Genomic DNA, 24,200 nt, shown 5'->3' with positions numbered 1-24,200 from the left:
GATATATTTCCTTTTAAATGATTTTACACTGCTATTTTAAAGTGCGATATATATTCACACTGTTATTATACACCACTTTAGTGTAAAAATACAGTCTGAGACAATAAACACTATACATTGACACTGATATTACACTAAGCACTGTACACTATATTCTCAGACTGTATTTATACACTAAATGCTATATTTACTTTTACACTGTATAATTACACTATACACTACATGTGATTACACTTTGCACTACAGTATATACTAAAAGCTATATTTTCCTATCAGATTGTTTCACTTTATACGCCGATTACTTCTGAAATTGCAGTCTTATTGGCTGAGAGGCACTCTGTCTCCCAACAGAGAGTGCTAATGTCTCCCAATAATGGCGGTATACACTTTATACACTTTATGCTGTATTCCTATACCATATGTCTTTTTATTTACAAAAATATTGGGAAACACCCAATATATCATGGATTTCAGAGGTGTCATTCAGTCCTATTGCCTTTGAGATATTCCACCATTGACCATGAGTGGTATTATTAAATTGGAAACATTCAGAAACCACAGCAAACATGTAAAATATTAGTGCAGAGTTCCAAACCCAATGTTAAAGCTGCAACAGGGGGACCGACTGATTTTAATACCTATAGCATTTTGAATATAATGTCATAAAAGCTGATGTAGCTCTAATGCGTTCTCAAATGAAGAATAGGTGCACTGTGGAAGGATGATTCGTGACTTGTGTTGTCTGTCTATAGGGTGTCTCCTCTGCAGAAATCGGAGATAGTGGACATGGTAAAGAAACATGTGAAGGCCATCACTCTGGCCATCGGAGACGGAGCAAACGACGTAGGAATGATCCAGACTGCTCATGTAGGAGTGGGCATCAGCGGCAACGAAGGAATGCAGGCTACAAACTCATCAGATTACTCTATAGCACAGGTAAATACCCCCCACCCGCCTACACACACACACACACACACACACACACACACATATCACCTCTGCAGATTAGTTCTTAGCGCAGTTACTGCACAATCTGTCAGCCCCCTCTACACCATTTATCAGGGGAAACAGTATATGATAAGACCATCAGTGGCCAATCAAATGGCCAATGACTGTCCAAGGTACAAGTGACCCTAATAAACTGGACACACAGTGTGTATGCTTAAGATCAGACGCACCTACAATGCACACACCATTACACATGTATCCTACAGCTCAGGATTCAGACACACACATGCTTATTAGGCTACTCTGCAGCTTTGCTTTCAGCAACTCATCTTTAAACTCACACATAATTAGGTCAACACACAAAATAACCACCAGACTCCTAGACAGACACACACATAGCCACACAAACACACACTTTTGCCCACAGTGTTGTCGTATCCTGGTGCTTCTGTACTAATAGCTTGCATGTGTTGCTGTGGGCATGGAGTCCATGGGGAGATTATCTCTCTCTCACTATCCCTCTCTCTCTTTGCAGTTCTCATACCTGGAGAAGCTGCTGTTGGTTCATGGAGCCTGGAGCTATAATCGTGTTACTAAATGCATCCTGTACTGTTTCTACAAGAACGTGGTGCTGTATATTATAGAGGTATGTTCACTGAGTTTTTCCAGAGTTTTGTTCTAAAGTACAAACAAAAGGCTAAATAAATGAATATATAGTTCATGCCGCAGTACAAAAAACAAAACCCTCATTATCAGTGAATTCAGCTTTGGGAAAGTGTGCTGACAGCTTATGTGTCATCTATAGATACATACACTACAACTGCTGTTCAACTGAATAAAAACAGTTATCCTTAGAGCTGGGCGATTTGGAAATATTTTATATCACAATATTTAAAGACGTTTGTTTATGAGATATAATTTTTCTTTATCTCAATATTTCGCTATTGTAGACTTAATGCACCAACCGCGTTAAAAACTGCTCCCATACTGAGTACAGTGATTTTTACTCGAAATGTGCTTCATTACATTCAATTAAATAAGACTGATTACACTCTTTGTAATGAAACATGCAGTTTATCAGCGCTCTTTAAGCACTGCCGATATCCATGATACACTCATAAAAGCATATTGCGCACCACAATAACAAAATTTATCATGATACAATGAAATATTGTCATATTGCCCAGTTCTAGTTATCACAATAATCATTCCTAATATACTTTGGTTATTGAAATGATCTAGACATCTTACTCTAGTGTAATCTTCCTTGAAAATCACTGCCAATAGTATGGGACGCTCATTAGCAGCCGCACAGTGTCATGAGTCTAAGCCCACCATGCCTACAATATGAGAACCCCCAGCACTGAGTTGTGGAGCAGTAAAACTGTCTTCTCTAAAGTGATGGCGCTCCTTTCTTTACTTTTGGGATGAGTTGGAGTGAAGTTTGTGATCCAGAACTGATTAGTGCCTGACCTTACTATGCCCTCATTGCTGAGTGTATTCAAATCTTTACAGCAATGTTCCTACATCTAGGAGAAAGCCTTTATGTAAGAGCATAACTGCAGTATAGGGGGCCAGACTGTTTATTACTCTTGATTTGGTAAGAAACCTTGGATGAGCAGTTATCAGACTCTATATAGTGTAGTTTATCCCTAGTTGATGGCAGCTGTGGTGCCAGGACTGCCGTTTTGGATGGGCACGGCATGTTTAGAATAAGCTTCACAGTCTAAACTGAGGCCTTTAATAGGCATCATTTAAACAGTGGACAAGAATTAAAACTGCAGTTGGAGACAACGTCATGCTAGTCAAACCAGAACACATGAAACCTAGAGCTCATAAAAGAAAGTAATAGCTTTAATATGGTGGTGATTTCTGCCATTTCTGCCTTTAGTGTTCATGAGCTGGCCCATGACTGTGGCACATTTCAGATTCTGATTTAAGTTCTCAGTGATGTTATGAAATAACAGAATACTAGGAGGAGGAACATTCCTGAAGCCCTTCCTCCTAATTTAACATCCTAGAAATGCCACGTCTATCTCTATGACAACATTTTCCCAATCCTCCATCACCCCATCTCCTCCATTTAACTCTGTCATCTCTCATTCTTTATCAGAGAGGGGAGGCTGGCCTCCAACAACAAGCAGAAGCCAGGCCAAAGTTCTCTGAGTTTTCTCCCGTCTCTTCAGTCTCCTCCCAAATCACCATATGCCAAGGACATGGTCCGAACCAGAAAACTATATTAATTAGGACTGATGTGCAGTATAGGATAAACTAGACTGGTACACAATAGGACTGTGAATACGTGTTGGTACCCTACTTATCACGATACAGGGCTTACGATTCAATACCTTGCGTATATATTGCAATGCTGTAAGATGATATTGCAATATATTGCATTTTTTTACCACATTTTAGGGAACTGTAATGCCATAAAAAGCATACCGTCATATGCTTAACATTTGAGTAAAAGAAAGGGTTACTTTTTTATCCAATCAGAACAGTGGGATCTGCTGTCTAGTGGTGTAGCTTTAAACACAGTGGTTCAATACATAATGAATCTGCCCCCAATCTTTACATTCAACTATACATTAAAAAACAATACTGTGATCCTGAAGTGTGTGTCACCGCTGTCCTGCAAAATCCTTGTACATTTTTCACTTTTCGACATTATGTGAATCTGACATTGTGTCATAATTCCATGATGAACGGACCGATAGAAAAGCTCTGAAATGACTTGGAATAAAAAACTTTTAACATTGATCTTCATTGCAAGTTAAGGAGGTTTTTTCATCCTTGCCATTTTTGAAGATACAGTGTTTTTGTCTGGGAGCAATGATATACTCAAGATGTTTTCTTACACCTCTAATGCACAGATACAGGAAAATGGGCCAATATGTAGACTTCTGGAACCTAATATACCTGGATCATCATTACAGAGACGCCTGTAGGATTACAGATGCTGTAAAATGCATATCTTAACCCCTTTGAAAGCCTAGGGCCCACCGGCGAGCCAGAAGTGTTATTTACACTTTAACTTCTATTACTAAAGAGTAGCCCCACCAGTTTGTACAGAAGTCCCTGTAGTTACTGAATAATACAGCTCAGTGTGTAATAAGCCTCGGCGGAGAAAAAACAGTCAAGTCTAAACAATTAAAGAATAAATTATCTGCTAATACAAACATGATTCCGATGTCACTGTTTAACTAACCCTAAATCCACGAAGCGATCCTCCACACATTAATCTCCAAAATACTGAGAGCAGCACTGCTAATGCAAGACTCCATCAACTCAAATCCCTCATACCAGCATGATGAGACGCTCTCTGACTCAGAGCTCTGAACTGTAGCTAAGTGTGTGAGAGTGTGCTGGCGACGGGACGGAGGGACGCCCAGCCAACATGACACAGTTCTGGATGTGTGTTTTGATTGGTTGATGTCCAAAATGGAATTTCAGAGCTGTTCTACATATGTAGGTGATTTCATTTGGGGTTAGTTTGATATAATAAATAGTAAACTTTGTGATTTTGGGTGCACCAGTGCTAAAAAGTCAAGTTAGTAATGTAATGTGTGTGTGTGTGTGTGTGTGTGTGTGTGTGTATCAGAGACAGAGAGAGAGAGAAAGTTTTAGAGTGAAGCCAGAGCTGCCTTTGGAATGTGTTTAGCTTAAACATGAGTCATCAAATTACCCAAAACTAATTCAGTACTTTATATGCACACACTCTCACACACACACACACATACACACAGATACACACTCATAACCACACAAACACACACAAACCCTCATGTACATTAGGAGAGACATTTTGCAGCTGTTTGTAGAAGTGTTTGACAGTGATAGATGATGCTCCCTCTGGGCTCTGCTTTCTGTCACTTACACACACACACACTCACTCACACACACACACTCTTACACACTCTCACAGACACATAGCTACTAACCCAGGGCCCATCCAGTATAGAACATACCAGGGACACTGTCATCCGAGAACAGTGTGTGTGTGTGTGTGTCCTAGGTAGAGTGTGAGCTGTACTGACAGGGTTACCCTCCTGTCCACCAAAGCATTTGTCAGCTGTGCCCCTTTTTAAAGATGCCAGCAGGTGCAGCAACATGACCCACCTCCTGTGAATCTTTGTGTGTGTGTGTGTGTATATGTGTATATATGTGTGTGTGTGTGTGTGTGTGTGTGTGTGTGTGTGAGTGATTGAATATGTGTGCTATGGGAAACACTGTGGTGAGGTGTGTTTTGGTGTGTGTTTTAGAATGTGCACTGTGGTATGAGCACCTCATTCTGTGCATTTGTATTATGTGTGAGTGTTTTTCTGAATGTGTGTGTGTGTGAGTGAGTATGTGTGTGGGAGTGAAGGGCTATTAGGGAGGATTAGCTGCTAGAAAAGAAGAGCTTTTGGGGTCAAAGATCAGAGACCGTCTTTGTCTTCATGGCAGAACACAGCGGGGGATGGACAAAAAGTGTGTGTGTAAGAGGGTGCATTGTGTGAGCTGGTGTGTGTTTATTTTCATAAATTGTGTTGCTGTTTTTTTTTTTTTTTACTAAAAGTTCTGACATTTATTTTCTAAAGAGCTTATACTCATTCCAGAGAACACAGTTCCACTGCTCCACAGCTCAATGCTGGGGGTCTTTATACCCTTTATAGCCTGGCTTTAGGTAGGTTCATGCCAATCTGCTCCAAAGAGTTCTATTCTATTGGCAGTACTTCTCTACAGGGACAAGACAAGCTTTGTTTCTGTGCATTTGCACATCTATGTCAGCAATGGGTGCAACTTAAAGTAGCTTAAAGTGCATTCATTAGAAGCAGTGTCCACAAACATTTGGACATGTTGTATATTGTTTAGACTGATTGTTTGTTTGTTTGTTTACTGCTGTTTTACACGTTGACATTTGAACACACAGTTTGGGCTGGTTGTCGCTTTTGGTGGCACAGAGCGGTCTGGCACTCCTGCCCGTTCAGCCGTAACCTGGCATTAACTTAAATTAAGGCATGCCAGGTTCAATGGATGGCATTATTATCAAAGAAATCTTGTAACAAAACACAATATAATGAAAATTAAGTAAATAAAAATCATATTAAATTATGAATAATTTTAATATATTAATATACTTTGTTAACATCCCGTGTGTGTGTGTGTGTGTACGCTGACCTGTCAGTGTCAACACCAGGGTCAAAGTGTTTAATGCTGTCTTAAACAATATCCTCACTAGAGGACCCCCAGTTTACTGTCTTTTGCGTTTGCTCTTTCTCTGCGGTTCATTCTCTTTGTCCTTTGCTATTCTCTGTCGTTCCTCACCTTCTCCTCTTCTCCCAGCTGTGGTTTGCGTTTGTGAATGGCTTCTCTGGGCAGATTCTGTTTGAGCGCTGGTGCATCGGCCTCTACAACGTGGTGAGTTTCATCTTTCCATAAATATTTTTAAATAAATAAATATATTTCATATGTCCATAAAATTCGATCTTTTCATAAATATGTCTCTATTATAAGAATCCCTGATCAGTATACAAGTGTTCAGTGTTTTGCCTGCCTTTCATATCTTTGTGTATTTCCAGTATATACATGCATGGCTGTGGTAGATGTACACCGAGATCATTTTAGTATTGTTTATGTATTTTAAAGCCAAAATATAAGCTGCACACAAACAGAAAGCTTGCCAGATTATTTGCAGTGCTTGTGGTTCTTTCGTATGAATTATTGACTTCATGGTTGTGTGTGTGTTTTTAGATTTTCACAGCACTCCCTCCTTTCACGTTGGGTATTTTCGATCGACCGTGCAGCCAACAGAACATGCTGAGGTTCCCACAGCTGTACCGCATCACACAGAATGCTGATGGATTTAACACCAAGGTAACAACATGCACAATGTATACAATAGGGATGTTCCCATCAACGATACAGAGGGCCTGAATCTGGTATTTATATTTTTGGAGATCTTGTAGCCATCAAGGTTTCCATGACTGTTCATTTTTCTTAGTCAACTAGTCATACAAAATAGTTCTTGACTGCTCTTCGTTATCATAGTAAATAGAATATGTGCTCCAGGTTTCAGTGATAGTAGCTTGCTAGTAGGAGCTGGTGTAGTGGCAAGCACCGCAGTCTGAGGTAGGAGGTATGCCCTGCAGAAAAGTTATGGTGACGTTTGTGAAGGTCTCAGGCATTCTGCTTACAGAAGTACCTCAGGCTTTCACGCTGATATCGCCACAGCTTTCAGAGAATCTATTCTACAGCCCAAACCACACAAAGTTGCCAGTTCCTTTGTCTCAGCTTTGAGCACACTGTTACTACTAAGTATGTGATATTGGTGCTCTTATATTTTACGTGTGACAAGATAAACCCAGTCCAGGACTTGCATTGCAGACATAATTAGAAGCTTTTTGTAGCTTTCCTCCACGTTCTGATTTGTGTGACTTTACTTTTGTAGCGTAAAGTACGTATAAATAGGTGCATTCAAATAAAAGCTTGGAGTCTTGACAGTAGCTTAAGGCTTAAAAACAAAGTCGTAGTTTGGAAATTTGGTACAATTATGTTCCCTAACTAAAGGCACTACTTCAGAGTATGCCTCAGTCACAGTGTTAGCATAGGTTGGTAGCATTTTCTGTATGTGTATGACGGTGACATTCATTCCCAGCTTCAAGAAAGACTGGTAGCAATGGGATATGTTCTTGCTACAGACCAAAAACATGTGTTATTATTATTTCTGGCGCAAGCTGTTGTGGGCGTCCTTCATAGCAGTGATTGACAGGCTGTAACTCTGTGACGGATTGCTCTGGGCTGGGGTCTGATGCCGGCTCAGTGATGGATTGCTTGTGTCTGCGGGTTGTTTAGACCCCTCGGCTCTCAGTGAGTAAACAGAACTGTGGGGAGACGGCGCTGTTACCATGGCGATTATAATGAGATTCGGGGAGACAGAATAAGGAAGTCATTCATTTAAGGAGGGAGACTCTGTGTGTGTGTCCGTATGAGTGTGTGTGTGTTTGTTTTAAAGGTAATCAGGAGGACACTGCACTAGTTGTATAACTGTGGAAGAGCTGTTTGTGTGGGCTGTGTTTTTTGGCAATAAACTGTCTTGATTGGCTCTAGTCTCTCTCTCTCTCTCTCTCTCTCTCTCTCTCTCTCTCTCTCTCTCTCTCTCTCTGCCTTTTTCAGGTGTTTTGGGGTCACTGTATAAATGCACTTATCCATTCCATCATCCTCTTCTGGTTTCCACTAAAAGTACTGGAACATGGTAACTAGCCTATTCATCAGTGCACGGTTACGCACACACACACACACACACACACACACACACACACACACACACACACACACACACGCACATACCTCCCACATTGAGCCTTCAGCATCATGAAAGCTTAAGTGTGTAAGTAGTTTTCCCATGTCTCTCACCACTCCTTTTGGTGTGTGTGTGTGTGTGTGTGTGCTTGCAGATACCCCATTTGAAAATGGCAACAGTGTGGACTACCTATTCGTGGGAAACATCGTCTACACGGTAAGTCTCCTGCCAATCAAAGCACATGCTTTGCCAGCCAATCAGAGGCCACACACCGTTTCAGAGGCTATGACACAGCAAAAACTCATCCACAGAGGTGTAAAGAGTAGTTTAAAGCCTGCTCCAGTAGACATGTTGTTACTTCACAGAAGTAACCTAGACGAACACTATTCTATACAGGTCCAAAAAGCTACTTACGAACTGAATTTTTTATTTTTTTTGCCCCAAATTCCAAAATGAGTATTTATAGTGTGTTTCATAGCTTATAATACAGTCTGACTGAGCTCCCTGATCGTTCAGCTCACATTTACTCCCTGCTAAAATGATTTTCATACACACATTTTAAAAGGTGAGAGATACAGACCCGTCACTGATTGTTAAAGAAGCATGTGAGGTGGTAGAGTAATATAACAGGATTTTACCAATAGTGCAGTAGAAGCCTTGCTTAGATTGGGATAGCAATGATAGCAGCACTGGTCTCCATATTATAAGTCAGTGGAGCATCTATATGATTTTATTTTATTTTATGGTATAAAAATACTGCATAATGCTGCTTTAATGTGTGATATGCATGTGTATGGCGATACACGCTCTGAGCTGGTATCCTTTGTGTTTTGTCGACTACTAATGTGAAATAACGCGACTGGCATTAGGCCTGGTGCCAATAGGTATGTGATTATCTGCTCCAGAGAGTCCTATTCCTTTGGCAGTTCTTCTCTACAGGGACTAGAGAAGCTGTGTGTGTGCATTTGCACATCTGTGTCTGGAATGGATGCGACTTAAAGTAGACGAATGCATTTATTAGAAGGGGTGTCCACAAACATTTGGACATATTGTGTACGTATCGCGTCGCCAGGGTTTTGTGAAACACAGCCCTGTGAAGCGCTCAAATACCCGACTTTTGCCCAGATTCTCTGTGGTTTCTTCTGGCTGATGTAAAACTCCTCAGACATGGTTTGGATTGTAAGCATGTGATTTCATCACACGTCCAGCACAGAGTCTCAGAAGCCAGACGCTGCTTTACTTAATGAGACTTCCTGCAGTCATTAGTTTTGGAGTTTTTTCAGACAAAAGTTTCATTACTGAAAAATTAGCCTGTGTGTGTGTGTGTGTGCCAGACTGTATGAAATATGTCGGAGATGTTGGAGGCGATGCTAGACACCAGCCATTAAAGCATAATGAATTGCTCTCATGGGGCTCAAGTCTGTCTTCTGGCCTTTCTCCTCTGTTCTCCGCTGTTCTTCTCTGTGCATGTGTGTGTGTGTGTTTAGTGTCCCTGTCTGTGTGTATGTGTGTTTAGTGTCTGTGTGTGTATGTTTGATTGCTGTAAGCAGTGTGTATATGTATTTCTGCTTGTTTTGAAAGCTGTGTAGGTTTGTTGCTAAAGGTGATGGTAATTTTTGTGTCTGTGTGAACGATTTGCTCTAGTTGCTGTGTGTGTTTAACTGAATGTTTTAACAGAATGATGAGTGTGTATGATTACTGTTATTTATGATCCCTTTCCTTCTCTCCCTCCCTCTCTCTCTCTGTCTCTCTCTGTCTTTCTCTCTCTTTCTCTTTTCTGCAGTATGTGGTGGTCACAGTATGTCTGAAAGCTGGTATGGAGACCACAGCATGGACAAGGGTCAGTGTCTCCACAAACAATCACACAAACACTCACATTTGTTTTTCTACCATGTAAAAACATAAAGTTTAATATGTTCAATATATGTTGTGTATATTATCACTATCATGCAAAATGATTAAAAAAAAAGGATGAATGGACCAACAGAAATGCTCAGATGTCATTTGGAATAAAATCTTCTCACTTTGACTTCCTTTCAAATTAAGAAGGTTTTTTCCTTCTACTGTAAAGTTTTCATTATGGTTTTTGTGTAACAGTGACAATATGTAAGTTTTTTATTTATAAATTTATAATAATACATATGTGAGTGTTTTATACATATATCCAATATGTGTTGTGTATATGTAATCGAAACATTCTTGAATTTAACCCTAAATCTTTACTTCAGCAACCAAAAATAAATGGTTTTGCTTTTTCAATTTTGGAACAGTAAAACTTGGGAGATTTTGTAAGAAGCAGGAACTAAAAGCTTTAAAACGCTTTTTATGTAATTTCCTTCTTAACCTATAAAATTTTATAAAAGTCGTTTACATCATTAAGACCAGTTTGAAGAACAAGTGGTATTTGTGATAACGATAAGTTCTTAAGTAGTTCTTAACCTCACACTTGCCTAAGACTGACAAAATTTCATCCTTTAAACAGACCAAGGAAGATTTTTTTACACCATCACATCTGTTTCTGGTTTGAAAAAATGTTTTGTTAAATCTTTCCTCAGGCACTGAGCAGATTGACCCCTCTTGGACCCCAGGTTCATTATTCAGTTATCAGTACTGCAAAACTATTGTGAATTATTTGGTAACCATTTGGTTTAGCATATCTTGTGGCATCCCACAGGGTTACATTTTGGGACCTGAAACTGAAGTACATGTTAGTAATGTAGTAATGAGATTAGATAAAGTGTGGACTTACATTCAGGGTCTAATGGGTTAAACTGAATAAAATTTAAATGTTAAGTTGTATCTCAACATTAGAGTTGTATCTAAACTGAAAAATGGTGTCACAACAATCTATATCCTTCAAATGGAAGAAATGAAGACTTTGTTAGGAGAATATTTCAAAACATCTTTGGTAAAATGCATTTAAGAACATGCATATGAACTCCTTAGCTCCTAGGTTCCTAATTCATAGGAAAGACAAGACTTTATTTTTTGGACCTATTTTTGTCTGGTTTTCATTCAAAGTCAGGTCATTTTGTCCTGAGAAAGTCCAAAAACAAACACTCACACACACGTGCACATGACGAACCCACCCCCATTGAGTCTGGGTCATCACGCACACACTGTCAGCTGTAATGAAAGACCCTTCAAACGACTAGGATGTATTATGTGTAATCTGTTTTGTAAAGTGCCATGAGGTCACATTATGGCACACGCTGGGACTGGAGAGGTTACTGTGAATGTGACTTATTCTGTGGGCTGGATTTAGCATCTGCTGCTGTATGAGCAATAGACCAGAAAATATGTTGGGGATTTTCCAGAGCTTTAGATCGATAGGACATATACTCTGCTACACCCATACACACTGCTGCCATAGCGGGACATAACCATTCACGCACTGTGTGTGTGTGTGTGTGTGTGTGTGTGTGTGTGTGTGTGTGTGTGTGTTTGTGTGTGTGGTATGGGGGGCGTCGACACCGCCTGTCCGTTCAGCTGTCCACACACTCCTGCCCCTATAATGAAGCAGACTCCCTGAAGAATTCACACAGTGTCCCATTACAGAGAGAGAGAGGGAGAGAGAGACCTGGCCCCTGTCTGGAATAGGTCTATATTCAGAATGTCTGTACTGTCTGAAAATGACCATGACTCTTTTTCTGTCTCTGTCTCTGTCTCTCTCTCTGCAGTTCTCTCACCTGGCTGTGTGGGGAAGTATGGTGCTCTGGATGCTGTTCTTCGCCGTTTATTCTGTTATTTGGCCGCACATTCCCATAGCCCCGGACATGTTGGGCCAGGCAAGTGCACAAACAGACACGTACAATCACTTTTACAATGTCTCTCCCACACCGTCCCACTTTCTGGGTGTTCTGTGTCGGCACTGCTGGAGCCTGAGGAGATTTATACCCCCCCTGGCCCAGCAGGAGCACACCCTGCACCTGCTGGTCAGTCACCCGAGCCCCAGGCTTTACGGCCTGCTTAAGAGGGGCTGGCTCAACCGCTCTGAAACCATCACGCTCAAGTATATGTTAAGGCCTGACAGAATATATATAATGGGCTGGCCAACAGTATTGGCCAATATTAAAGTCTGTCCCTTTATTGTGTATACCTGAGATTTTAGTCCTCTTGAGTCTCTTAGCTTGTCTGAGCACAAATCAGAAGAATGTTTTCAAATTGTTCAAATGATATGGCTAAAAAGTGAGGTTTTATCACGTATGGTATTAAGTCATTCCTCAGATTCATTCCTCTGGTGTTCAAACAGGACTGCTGTCATTTAAAAACACAATAGAACATGGACAAATTTGACATATGATTAAAAATAGAGAAATCAAATGGGTAATGTTTAGGGTTGGGCTGTATAACAATAATGAGGTATACTGCAATATTTAAAAATGATTAAAGAATGTAAAATGTTCTTTGTGTATCTGGTACACTGCGAAATAAGCTAATTCCCCTGTGTGCATTTAAGGGAGCCATAGGATGGGGGTGCTGTGAGAGCTAATGCATTAATAATGTCATGCTCTGAAAAAAGGTGGGAAGACAAAAGGCCTGCACTAGCTGCGAGTATAGCAAACTGTACAAGTCATTCCACATAAAAATGAGAACAAGCAAACCTGGATGAACCAGTCCACTAATTGTGTCTGAATTGTGTTCCCATGGATGTGTTGCGCTGGTTAACCTAACATTAGTTAAGTTAGGTGAAACAGATCGATCTGTAGCTGAGCAGATGTTAGCTTTGCGAGTCGGTTACAGATCCACCACCACAAAAAAATATATTTATATTCCTCCTTCCAACACCAGTCGCTCAGTAAATATCGCCAAAATGTTTATAAGTCAGGGTTCATTCAACCAGAATGTTATCCTGCTAACTAAGCTAACGCTAACCAACATCTCTCTCCTGATTCACAGCAGTTTAACATTTGCGATTGTTGTCAGACTGAGGGTTTTAATGGCTAATCCTCGCCCTCAGTAATAATAGGAGACTATATGAAATAGTTCTTTCTAGTTCCTATACCTAGTTCTGTTAGATATCCATCCATAGATACAGCTATGCCAACTTGTATCACTTTAAACCAATCAAAACATGTTTTGTTGCTAATCAGGCTCAGTTTAGGTTCGGAACATGAGTGGGTTCCACTAAATCTGCAGATGGTTCATTAATAAAGCACTGATGTTGCTTTGGAAGTTGCTTGTTTTGTTTTAGAATTAGAACTTGTGTGTAGTAGCACACAAAATTTTTCTAAACTGACCCTTAACTAGCTTGTGCCATATGCAGTTGTAGCTCGTATCTGTCAAATACAGATTTCAGATTTTAGATTCCTTTTAAAATAAAATCCTCATGGAAGCATTTTTGGAAGACTATGGCCCCGTGCAGACCTGGCATTAACATGCATCAGAGAGTTGGATATGACCATATTATTCTTGTAGTGAGAAAATTACATAGCATTACTAAACAGATAAAAGTGATATTTGGGGCTGGTATTATTATTATTATTATTATATTATTGTATAATAAGAAAGAGAGGAGCTGAACCATTGACAGTAATTGTGAGACATTATGAGATTATGAACATTTTTCTCAAACCAGTCCTTATGGTTCACACTTTTGCTGCATTCCTTTATGTATATCTAGACTTTCGTGGGGTCTCTGAGGACCAATACAACATCCACTAATACATGTACACTCATTAGGTGGAACATGCAGCCACTGTTTCTCTCACTGATGGTTGGTGGTGAATAGTGTACCAGATACACTAAGAACGATCTGCACCAAGAGCCCTTCCAGCTTCAAGTACGGCTCGGCTCGACCCGCCATCCCTCAAAATCCACGGAAGACAAGCGTCCAGGCTTTTTTCTGTCCTGGCACCAAAGTGGTGGAACGAACTTCCCCTGGGTGTCAGAACGGCCGAGTCGCTCGCTGTCTTCAAACGTAGACTGAAGACCCACCTCTTTAGAGAATACTTGAGCGAATAGCAGAGTGGTTACCTTATTGACTTGTGTTTAGTAGTGTCTAAACTTAGAGGCATCTTAGGTAATAGAGGTAACTTATAGGAATTCAAGCTAGCTGAGGTTTTTCTTAAGTAAATAGCAAAGCACTTTTGTAAGTCGCTCTGGATAAGAGCGTCTGCTAAATGCCTTAAATGTAAATGTAAATGTAAATGTATTGGACACAAAATAAGAGTTATTCAATATATGAAAAATGAAGATTATTTTGTCCACTCACACAGCTTTAACACACTGCACAGCTGTCGAAATGGAGCCCAGCTAAACAGTTCCTATTGCTAAACTTTCACCACAATACAGAGTTTACCCCCAACACAGCCTGCAATATTCCAGGGCTACTGGATTAACTGGATCAGACGAGTGAGATTAGATTAGAGCTAGAGCTAAACTCTGCAGGATGGCAGATATTTAGGTCTGGAGTTTAGGGCAACGCTGCGCTAAACAGTGTCCTCTTTTTCTCTACAGTGTGTGTGTGTGTGTAAGGGGTGATGGTGGATAGAGTTCTCTGAACGCCCTGAGCCCATTAATTTAATTTGTGTCAGAAATCAGGAATGTGCTCAAGTAACCCCGCAGCTGCTTTCTCTCTCTCTCTGTCTCTCTTTCTCTGTCTAATGGGGGAGCTGAGAAAGTGAGAGAGATGACATTCTCTTCATCTCTCTGTCCCACTCGGCCAATTCCTTTATCCTTCTATACTGTTCATTTCCTCAGATGGAGCAGCTCTGTAGGAGCGTATGTTTCTTCCATCAGTCCATACTAATGTTTTCTGTCACTCCATATTACATTTTGGTGCATGCTTGTGTAAGTGTGTGTGTGTGTGTGTGTGTGTGTGTGTGTGTGTGTGTGGGCGTGGGCGTGGGCGTGCGTTCATGTGAGACATCCCTGTTTGCACTGGGAGGCAGTCTGCCTGTCTGTGTGTGTGTGTGTGTGCAGCTGTCACAGGAAATAACTCCTAATGGGTTTTAGGCTGAGTCAAGGTTCCATCATGAGTATCAGCTGTGAAACTCTTAGTCTCACTGGAGCTACGAGGCTAATGTAGCTAACAAGTCATGGGAGCTTTTACTCACCTGTTAGTGCCGTACAAACTGCAGGCCTAAATCAGCTGCACAGAGTTGCTGAGTAAACTCTAGCAGTCTTGATTCTGGGGTTTTGGACATTATATGATACACTGCTATCTATGCAATGGACCAAACCCTCTTCCTCATAGCTCTGTTAGCCATGTAGTTCCAGTGAATGATGTGTGCTAGTTGAAAGTTAAATTTGTTAAAATGAAAGATTTCCCCTTAATCCCACATGTAGTCGACCACTCAAGGCAAATTAAGGTTTTGTGATAAGGTCATAGTTAAGGTTTCTTTCTTATGACTCTTCCATGAAGATTATGCTTGTACAAGTGATGCAGCACAGTGGAACAGTGCACCGCCCTTCTGACTCCGATAACCTTTTATTCTGGTTCCTTGGCAGTCTTCCAGCATATGAGCATAGCAGAATATTATGATCAGAAACCACCCCTGGTTTGCAATGAACTTGGCCTGGGACGTCACAGGGTTTGCTGCACGTATAAATATGTGAGCATACTAGTCAGTTATAGCAATGGCTTGGTAATAGGATATCAGACGAAGAGTGGCGGCATCATCGGAAACAGCTAGCCTTGTGGGATGTTCTATAACTGGCGTAGTAAAGGTGTGCAGATAGATAATAGACTCACACAGTAAGTGCCTCTCAACGGCACAACAGTGGTGCTCCATGGGCCATTGGGGAATAGCGACTCTGGCTAGTGGTACAGAGCAATTGGGAGAGCAAATGCCGTTGTGAAGCAAATAACCTACAGTGGGGAAAAAAAGTATTTAGTCAGTCACCAATTGTGCAAGTTCTCCCACTTAAAAAGACGAGAGAGGCCTGTAATTGACATCATAGGTAGACCTCAACTATAAAAAAAAATGAAAATAAAATTCAGAAAATCACATTGTCTGATTTTTAAAGAATTTATTTGCAAATAATGGTGGAAAATAAGTATTTGGTCACCTACAAACAAGCAAGATTTCTGGCTGTCACAGACCTGTAACTTCTTCTTTAAGAGGCTTCTCTGTCCTCCACTCATTACCTGTATTAATGGCACCTGTTTGAACTCGTTAACAGAAGAAAAGACACCTGCCCACAACCTCAAACAGTCACACTCCAAACTCCACTATGGTGAAGACCAAAGAGCTGTCGAAGGACACCAGAAACAAAATTGTAGACCTGCACCAGGCTGGGAAGACTGAATCTGCAATAGGCAAGCAGCTTGGTGTGAAGAAATTTACTGTGGGAGCAATAATCAGAAAGTGGGAGACCTACAAGACCACTGCTAATCTCCCTCGATCAAGGGCTCCACTCAAGACCTCAGCCCGTGGGGTCAAAATGATCACAAGAACGGTGAGCAAAAATCCCAGAACCACACGGGGGGACCTAGTGAATGACCTGCAGAAAGCTGGGACCAACGTTACAAAGGCTACCGTCAGTAACACACTACGCCGCCAGGGACTCAGATCTTGCAGTGCCAGACGTGTTCACCTGCTTAAGCCAGTACATATTCGGCCGCGTCTGAAGTTTGCTAGAGAGCATTTGGATGTTCCGGAAGAGTATTGGGAGAATGTCTTATGGTCAGATGAAACCAAAGTAGAACTGTTTGGTACAAACACAACACGTTGTGTTTGGAGGAGAGTGAATGCTGAGTTGCATCCAAAGAACACCGAAGTACCAACTGTGAAGCATGGGGGTGGCAACATCATGCTTTGGGGCTGTTTCTCTGCAAAGGGACTAGGACGACTGGTCCGTGTACATGAAAGAATGAATGGGGCCATGTATTGTGTGATTTTGAGTGCAAACCTCCTATCATCAGCAAGGGCATTGAAGATGAAACGTGGCTGGGTCTTTCAGCATGACAATGATCCCAAGCACACTGCCAGGGCAACAAAAGAGTGGCTTCGTAAGAAGCATTTCAAGGTCCTGGAGTGGCCTAGCCAGTCTCCAGATCTCAACCCCATAGAAAACCTTTGGAGGGAGTTGAAAGTCCGTGTTGCCCGCCGACAGCCCCAAAACATCACTGCTCTAGAGGAGATCTGCATGGAGGAATGGGCTAACATACCAGCAACGGTGTGTGCCAACCTTGTGAAGACTTACAGAAAACGTTTGACCTCTCTCATTGCCAACAATGGATATATAACAATGTATTGAGATGAACATTTGTTATTGACCAAATACTTATTTTCCACCATTATTTGCAAATAAATTCTTTAAAAATCAGACAATGTGATTTTCTGAATTTTTGTTTCATAGTTGAAGTCTACCTATGATGTCAATTACAGGCCTTTCTCATCTTTTTAAGTGGGAGAACTTGCACAATTGGTGATTGACTAAATACTTTTTTTCCCCACTGTATATAATTAGCACCTTGTGTTTGTGTGTGTGTGTGTGTGTGTGTATGTATATATATATATATATATATATATATATATATATATGAGAGAGAGAGAGAGAGGTGTGTATATATAGATATATATGTAGATGTATATATAAATATGTTTACAAGTTTTGTGATCAATCTCACAGCACTGCACACTGATTCCCTTTGTAAAAAAAAAAAATGTTTGTTCAAGAAGCCAGGTGGGAAAGACAGATGGGTGACAGTTGAAGAAAAGGCTGAAAGAGAGACAGGGAGTCAGGAGCCGCAGATACGAGTTGATGAGATAATTATCCAGCCTCCCACTCTGTCAAGGGTCAGAGGCCACTGTGTGCAGCTGCTCAGAGGACAGGGGGAGGCTACCGGTCAGTGTTTAGTCTCCAGCAGTAGACGAGCGTCCGTGGTGATGTTGCTATTGTGTTGTAATGTAGTCTGTGTGTGGGGGGGGTTGGTTGCAGGCCCGCAGAGTGATGCAGTGCTGGAGCTTCTGGCTGGGGCTGATACTGGTGCCTGCAGCATGCCTGCTTAAAGATGTGGCATGGAACGCGTGAGTAACACACACACACACATTCACATTTACACACTTGCTCAGAAAAGTGAATGGATATGAAAAATGGGTGCCAAATTGGGTGGGGACACCTAGATTGCAAGATCTGGATTTTATACTGATCAGATTTTAGCCACATGCATTACTTGGTAGTCAAACCGAAATGGTCATAACAATCTGAGATTATATTAGATATTAGAATATTAGAATATTTAAATATGTTCGGTAAAAACATACCTTTACTCATGTGGACAAATTGTTTTGCTGCTCACCAATTACAGATGAGAGGCAGATGACGGACACATGATTCCATCAGTTAGACAAGGCGAGACAAGTATCTTGACTTGTCTTCACAGCCTCGTAACTCAGATATGATTCACATATGATCTGGTAATAGGACACAATGAAAAGGTGAAAAGCCTCTACAAAAAATGAAAAGCCTCTACAGATTCTGGAAATGTTTAACCCGTATTCAACCATCTGCGCTGTGTTATCACAAAATATTAATAGAAACATCAGCAAACATTGCATTTGACACACCAGCAGTTTCATAGACTCCAGAGGGCTAATGCAAGCACATACTCATCATTATGGTTTGCGTATCGGATCTGGGGACAAAGACTGGATCGGAACAGCTCTAGTTTTATGTTAACGTTTGCAGGTGCAATTTGTACCCTCCATGTTTCACTAAAAATCTTTTTTCCACTGTGTGTGTGTGTGTGTAGTGGAAGGCGAACCGTACGGAAGTCTCTACTGGAGGAAGTGCAAGAGCTGGAGGCTCGGGCTGTGGACCCTGGAGCGGCTGTCCTCAGAGATGCCAGCGGCCGCAGGTTTGTAACACGCATACCACACACATTTACCATCATGCATTCAGTCTCTCAGTCCTCATTAACATGATCCTATTTTTATATAAATGAGGGCCAAGGTTCATTTGATTTATTTCTAGTTGTTTTGTTATAATTATGTTTGATTATTAATTCTCTGTGTTTAATTTAATATATCTTAAAATTGGCAAAAGTTCATTCTGTTATTATGGAATCATCTACAGCTCCATTCATCCTCAAATCCTCATTTTCAGCTTAGTTTTAGCTTCATGTTAAAATTCGCAAGCATATGTGTAAACTTGCTGTATGTTATTTGAATGTTTTGTCCATACTTTTGTACATTCTTTGTGTTAAAGTACCACACACACTGTTGGCTGATTGTCAGTGTACCAGTGTACTGCAGGCTGTGTGTCTAACCCCAGTCTGATGGTCCACAGGCCCAAGGCTGCAGTGCAGTAGGCTAACAGCAAGGCTAAAGCCAGACTCCACAGGTAGAGCTTACACTGCCTGTGTGCGTGTGAACTCTACTCACCTCTTCCAAACTCCTCATTCCATCTGCATTTTCCTTCCTTCATCACCATCTCACCTCAAATGTCTCTTTTTATTTCTTCTTTCATGTTTGCACTGTCAGGCGGCCATGAGCTGATCCTGGCTGTAAAGACTGGGTGTGTTGAACCCTGGAAATGTAGTTGTGTATGTGTTTATGAAGTAGACTCAACCTATGTGGTGTGTTAAATTGTCTTGCAGATATAGCTTGAATAGTTTTAGACTGTGGATATTGAATAGTGTTCCTGTATACAGTGGGTTAAGTGCTGTAACCTGTGGTGTCATCACATCTGATGTAGCTGGTTTACTTTTTTCTTACCAATCATCAGGTCTAGCAGGAGTAGTCTAGCTACGTACAGCACCTTAACTAAAAGAAACACAGCTACCTAGTCAACATTATATATACCTAATATTATATATACTGTATGTAATATTATATTATCTCAGTAATGTCAAAATCATGGTCCAAACTTGTGTCTAACTGACTGAATTACATGATTGCCCTGCGGCAAAAAACAGACTGGACATTTTAAGCCGGACAAGTCGGTTAAGCTTGTTGACCAGCTTAGATCTTACCAGCCTAAGGTATGTTTTGGTTTGCGTTTGATGGTTTCGCTGGTCTACTAGCATGACCAACATGTCCAAGCTATGTATGTAGTCTAAGCTGCCTGACCAAGCTGGTTGACTAGCATGACCAGCCTGACCACATTGGTCCAGCTTGGTCAAATTGGGCATGCTGATTAACCCTCAGACATAATGTATATTTTCGCAGAGATGAGCAGCTTTTCACCCAGTTCAAGGACCATCAAGGACCGGCGTAGATCATTGGAAACCAGCTACCATCAAAAGCTGGTCTTGAGATGGATTTTTCAGCAGGGTAGTCTAGCTAACACATTGCAATGTAGCTAAAACACTTAGCTAGCTAGCCTACATACATACCTGCAACTATTACTGTTACGTTCATGGTCTAAACTTCTGCCCAACTGACTGAATCAGGGTTAAGATGACTAACCTTGCTCACACCATGCAATGTAGCTAAAATACTAGCTAGCCTATATACATTTCTAGCAACAGTCTAGAGGCAGTTAACGTCAAGTCAAGTCAAGTGGGTTTAGTTGTCATTTCAACTACATACAGAGTACACAGTGAAACGAAACAACGTTCCTCCAGGACCATGGTGCAACATAGACACAGTAGACATAAGAACATAGACATCAGTGTTTGCTCATGTAGGGTGTTTCTCAGAAGCTCAAGAGCAGCTCAACAGCATCTTCACATGCATGCAAAGTCAATATAATGGAGTGTAGAACTGTATTAAGCTGTGTACTGCAGTTTCTTATTAGACTAAATTGAACTTTATCCGGCATCTAAACAACCCAGCAACAGTATCTACAATGTACAAAATCATGCATTTCTAGCAGGGGGCGTGGATAGGTCAGTTTGGCTCGACACTGGCAGTGAGATTTGCAATTGTACAGATCTTTTTAATGTGCTGCGGTTTTTGGGTCTTCAGGGCTGCTACTTTTGCGGCTGGGGATTTGATAGTTTTAACTGTTAATCATAAGGGATGTTGGCTTGATGCCCTGTTTTGCTCTGTTCCCCTCGTGAGGAATTGTTAACCTCATTTTAGCAGGATAAATAGCCAGCTGTAGGAAGGATAATGGCTGTAAGTTGTGCTCGGTAAGAGTCCAAGCCCTGCTGAATGATTGAACATCAGTTAGATTTTGATGCTGCGCTGGTCGGAGGTTTTAGTCACAGGAAGTGCTCATCTTGAAGGGTTTGGGCTTGGGGTCCCATTGACCCGAGGAGACCTAGACTAGGCCGAGATTTTTCCGTTAGACTAGGCCAGAACCGAGCCCATAAATGAGTCATCTCAGTTTTCAGGATGCAGGAAGATATGTGCGATCTCCGGGGGCTAAGGCCTGAAACAGAATGTCCCCATTCCCGCCCTCGTATGGCAGCCGTCCCTTGTCTGTTGCGTCTAGGGACCCCGCAGGAACGTCTGAGGAAAAGGAAAAGCTTGGCTTACCGGGACAACGCATACGTTTATTCATTTCTTTATTTATCCATCCATCACTCTCCTCGTTCAGCCGGTCATCTGTTTAGCAGACAGCGTTTTCTTTGGCTGCCCTGCGTCTCTTGGCTATGGTTGTCAAACGCTTTCCTTCACATGGCCAAACATATCGGGACGCCCTCCCAATGATAACACTGCAGCACACTCTATTGTGCGTTCAAGATGCAACCTTGAGCAGCTTGGCTATCCTCCATTGAGGCTGGTTTTCAGATCATGTCCAGTTATTTTTTATGGGGGGGGTCACTTTTATCTGATTTACTGGGAGACATCATGGACTATATCCTCTGCTTAGGGTCCGTTTATCAAAGATAGGGTCAAGTCTGCTCGGGTTCCACTTCATTCAGAAACTATATTGGGAATGGCATTGGAATTCCATCTGGAGCTCGGAGCATTATCCCGGTCAGCTTTAAATGGGGGTGTCGTCTTATTGAAGGCATAAATTTGAGTAAAAATGTCATTGTTCCGCTGATGTATTTTTTAATTTAAGCTTTAAAAAGAAGAATAGCAGCTTTGGAGGGGAGGGATGCTATATGTCTTCAAGGAGGACCGATGCTAAGTGACAGAGTTGGGCCTTTTTCATATTGTTTTATGGGCTTGAGTGTGAATTTAATTCTCTGAATATTTGCTCTGATTGAATGATTATTCACAGCTTATTTCTGCTAATGAATTGCCAAAATTAGTGCTATTTAAGAATTGGCAGTGTAACATATCATGTATTATTCAAGTTCGGCCCCATGATTTAATATTTAGCTTGTTTAAGCATTGTTTTATAGACACAGGTGAAGCTTAATCTTTGGCTAGTCAGTGAAAGGCTCTGTCCCTGTCGTGTTTCAGTCTTTGATCTGTAGTTTGTTCACAGTGTCTCTGTCTCCTCTGCCTTGTGATTGGTGGTGTGGATAGCTTATCAGTTAGCTTCAATCCCTTATGGTGACTGACCGGTCTATCTCCCACTCTCCCCTCAGTCTGAACGAGCGTGCCCACCTGTTGACCCGGGTGTTCAGGAAGACGCCCTCCAGCGTGGGGCGCTCTAACTCTGTGCAGCAGACCGTGTCACGTGAGTATTACCCAGCACATCTAGCACACGCAGCACACGTGAGAGGCACTTTCTACATACAGCACGCATTGTACATTCAGCACACATGGCGCACGAAGCACATAGCATATGCTGTGCACGTGGCACATACAGCACACGTGGCACGTACAACACACCCAGGACACGTGGCACACGCGGCGCACGTGACACAAGAACTGATTTGACACATTTTTATTGAAACCATAAAAATGTTTGGTTGTGTAGTGCTGGGGTGCATAACCCTTTTTTATTTCATCCCTCTGCAGATGGCTATGCATTCTCCCAGGAAGAGCATGGAGTGGTATCCCAGTCCCAGGTCGTGCGTTCCTACGACACCACCCGCCAGCGGCCCAGCCTGTAGCCAGGCAATGCATCACGATGGAGTTGCCATGGCAACAGCTGACACAGACTTTTTAATGGACACGCCCTGTAGGGGTGAGCCTGCTGTGGCCTTACTGGACCTCTGAAGTGAACTGGACTGAACTGGCTTTGGCCTGCGCTGGGCCTTGCTATCCATTATCCAAGCCTTTCCAGGCAAGACTATACTGCAGGGAAAAGTGGGTGGGGTTTTCATGGGGGGGAGGGGCTATCTCACAACGGAACGGCCAGTCAATACGCACCAATTTTGCGACGGATGGGCTTAGGGAGCCAATCAGCATCCAGACATGAAGCATGGAAAACCAGAGACAGTGGCGTTTTTCTCTGTAACTTTTCTGTAACACGCTGCAACACACAGCCCTGTGGATGTTGTCATGCATGTGCGTATACATATGTTTGTATGTGCATTTGGTGTGTGTGCCTGGGTGTGTGTGTGTGCTCCTATTTCTGCAGTGTGTATGAGTTGACTGGCTGATGTGTGGCAAAGCTTCACTGTTGTTTGGATGTGTGTGCTTTGAGAGTGACAGTGGATGGTGAGTGAGGTATGTGTGTCTTTACACTGAAAAAAGTCATGATCTGAATTTGCTCGGTTCAAATGTATACATCATTTCCACATGAATATACAGTACTGTGCAAAAGTAAGAAGCCATCCTGCAACCCTGTATGTGTGTATCTGATCTCCAAAAAGGCATAAAGTTAAAGCGGAAGCTTCCCCCCCACTATTTTAAGCAACAATGGTGTATTTTGTATTTGTTTTCTTTTCTACAGTTTTAGAGTGAAAAAGGAGCACCATGCAAATGTTTGGGCAGCCCCCAATTCAGGCTCACAGAAAAGTTTCACCAAGGTCTCATACATTAATTAGCATGTTGGCCATGACTTGTACACAGTCATCGATAGTGAAGGCCAGGTGAAGCGAATTTTAAATCTTGTCCCAGCAATCAACAGCCAGGGGCTCCTCTTAGCAGCTGCCTAACACAATTAATAATGCATGTCCACAAACCAGGAAAAACCTTTAAGAAGATAGCAAAGTGTTTTCAGACGTTTTCTCATTTTGCAGTGTAATTTAAAAATGGCAGTAGACCGGAACTGTGAAGATTGA

General features: G+C 41.7%; 2 protein-coding genes across 3 annotated transcripts in view; one reads left to right on the top strand and one right to left on the bottom strand.

The window, feature by feature from the left end:
* The window catches only part of atp8a2 (ATPase phospholipid transporting 8A2), an 87,888-nt gene extending 64,065 nt beyond the window's left edge, over window positions 1-23,823 (top strand). For both annotated transcript variants that reach the window (XM_072688999.1, XM_072689007.1), the window contains exons 26-37: window positions 753-936; window positions 1,484-1,594; window positions 6,274-6,348; window positions 6,682-6,804; window positions 8,104-8,182; window positions 8,385-8,446; window positions 10,014-10,070; window positions 11,911-12,018; window positions 18,119-18,207; window positions 18,933-19,037; window positions 22,614-22,705; window positions 22,990-23,823. In XM_072688999.1, the coding sequence (XP_072545100.1) occupies window positions 753-936; window positions 1,484-1,594; window positions 6,274-6,348; window positions 6,682-6,804; window positions 8,104-8,182; window positions 8,385-8,446; window positions 10,014-10,070; window positions 11,911-12,018; window positions 18,119-18,207; window positions 18,933-19,037; window positions 22,614-22,705; window positions 22,990-23,084 (1,180 nt within the window). In that variant the 3' untranslated portion in view covers window positions 23,085-23,823. The remainder of the gene's footprint in view (window positions 1-752; window positions 937-1,483; window positions 1,595-6,273; window positions 6,349-6,681; window positions 6,805-8,103; window positions 8,183-8,384; window positions 8,447-10,013; window positions 10,071-11,910; window positions 12,019-18,118; window positions 18,208-18,932; window positions 19,038-22,613; window positions 22,706-22,989) is intronic.
* The window catches only part of rpl21 (ribosomal protein L21), a 260,187-nt gene that overhangs the window by 137,295 nt on the left and 98,692 nt on the right, over window positions 1-24,200 (bottom strand). The window lies entirely within an intron of this gene.

The sequence above is a fragment of the Salminus brasiliensis genome, chromosome 1 (assembly GCF_030463535.1).
Source record: "Salminus brasiliensis chromosome 1, fSalBra1.hap2, whole genome shotgun sequence".
Lineage (NCBI taxonomy): Eukaryota > Metazoa > Chordata > Actinopteri > Characiformes > Bryconidae > Salminus > Salminus brasiliensis.
Note: the sequence above shows the minus strand (reverse complement) of the source record. Positions and strands in the feature narration are given on the sequence as shown.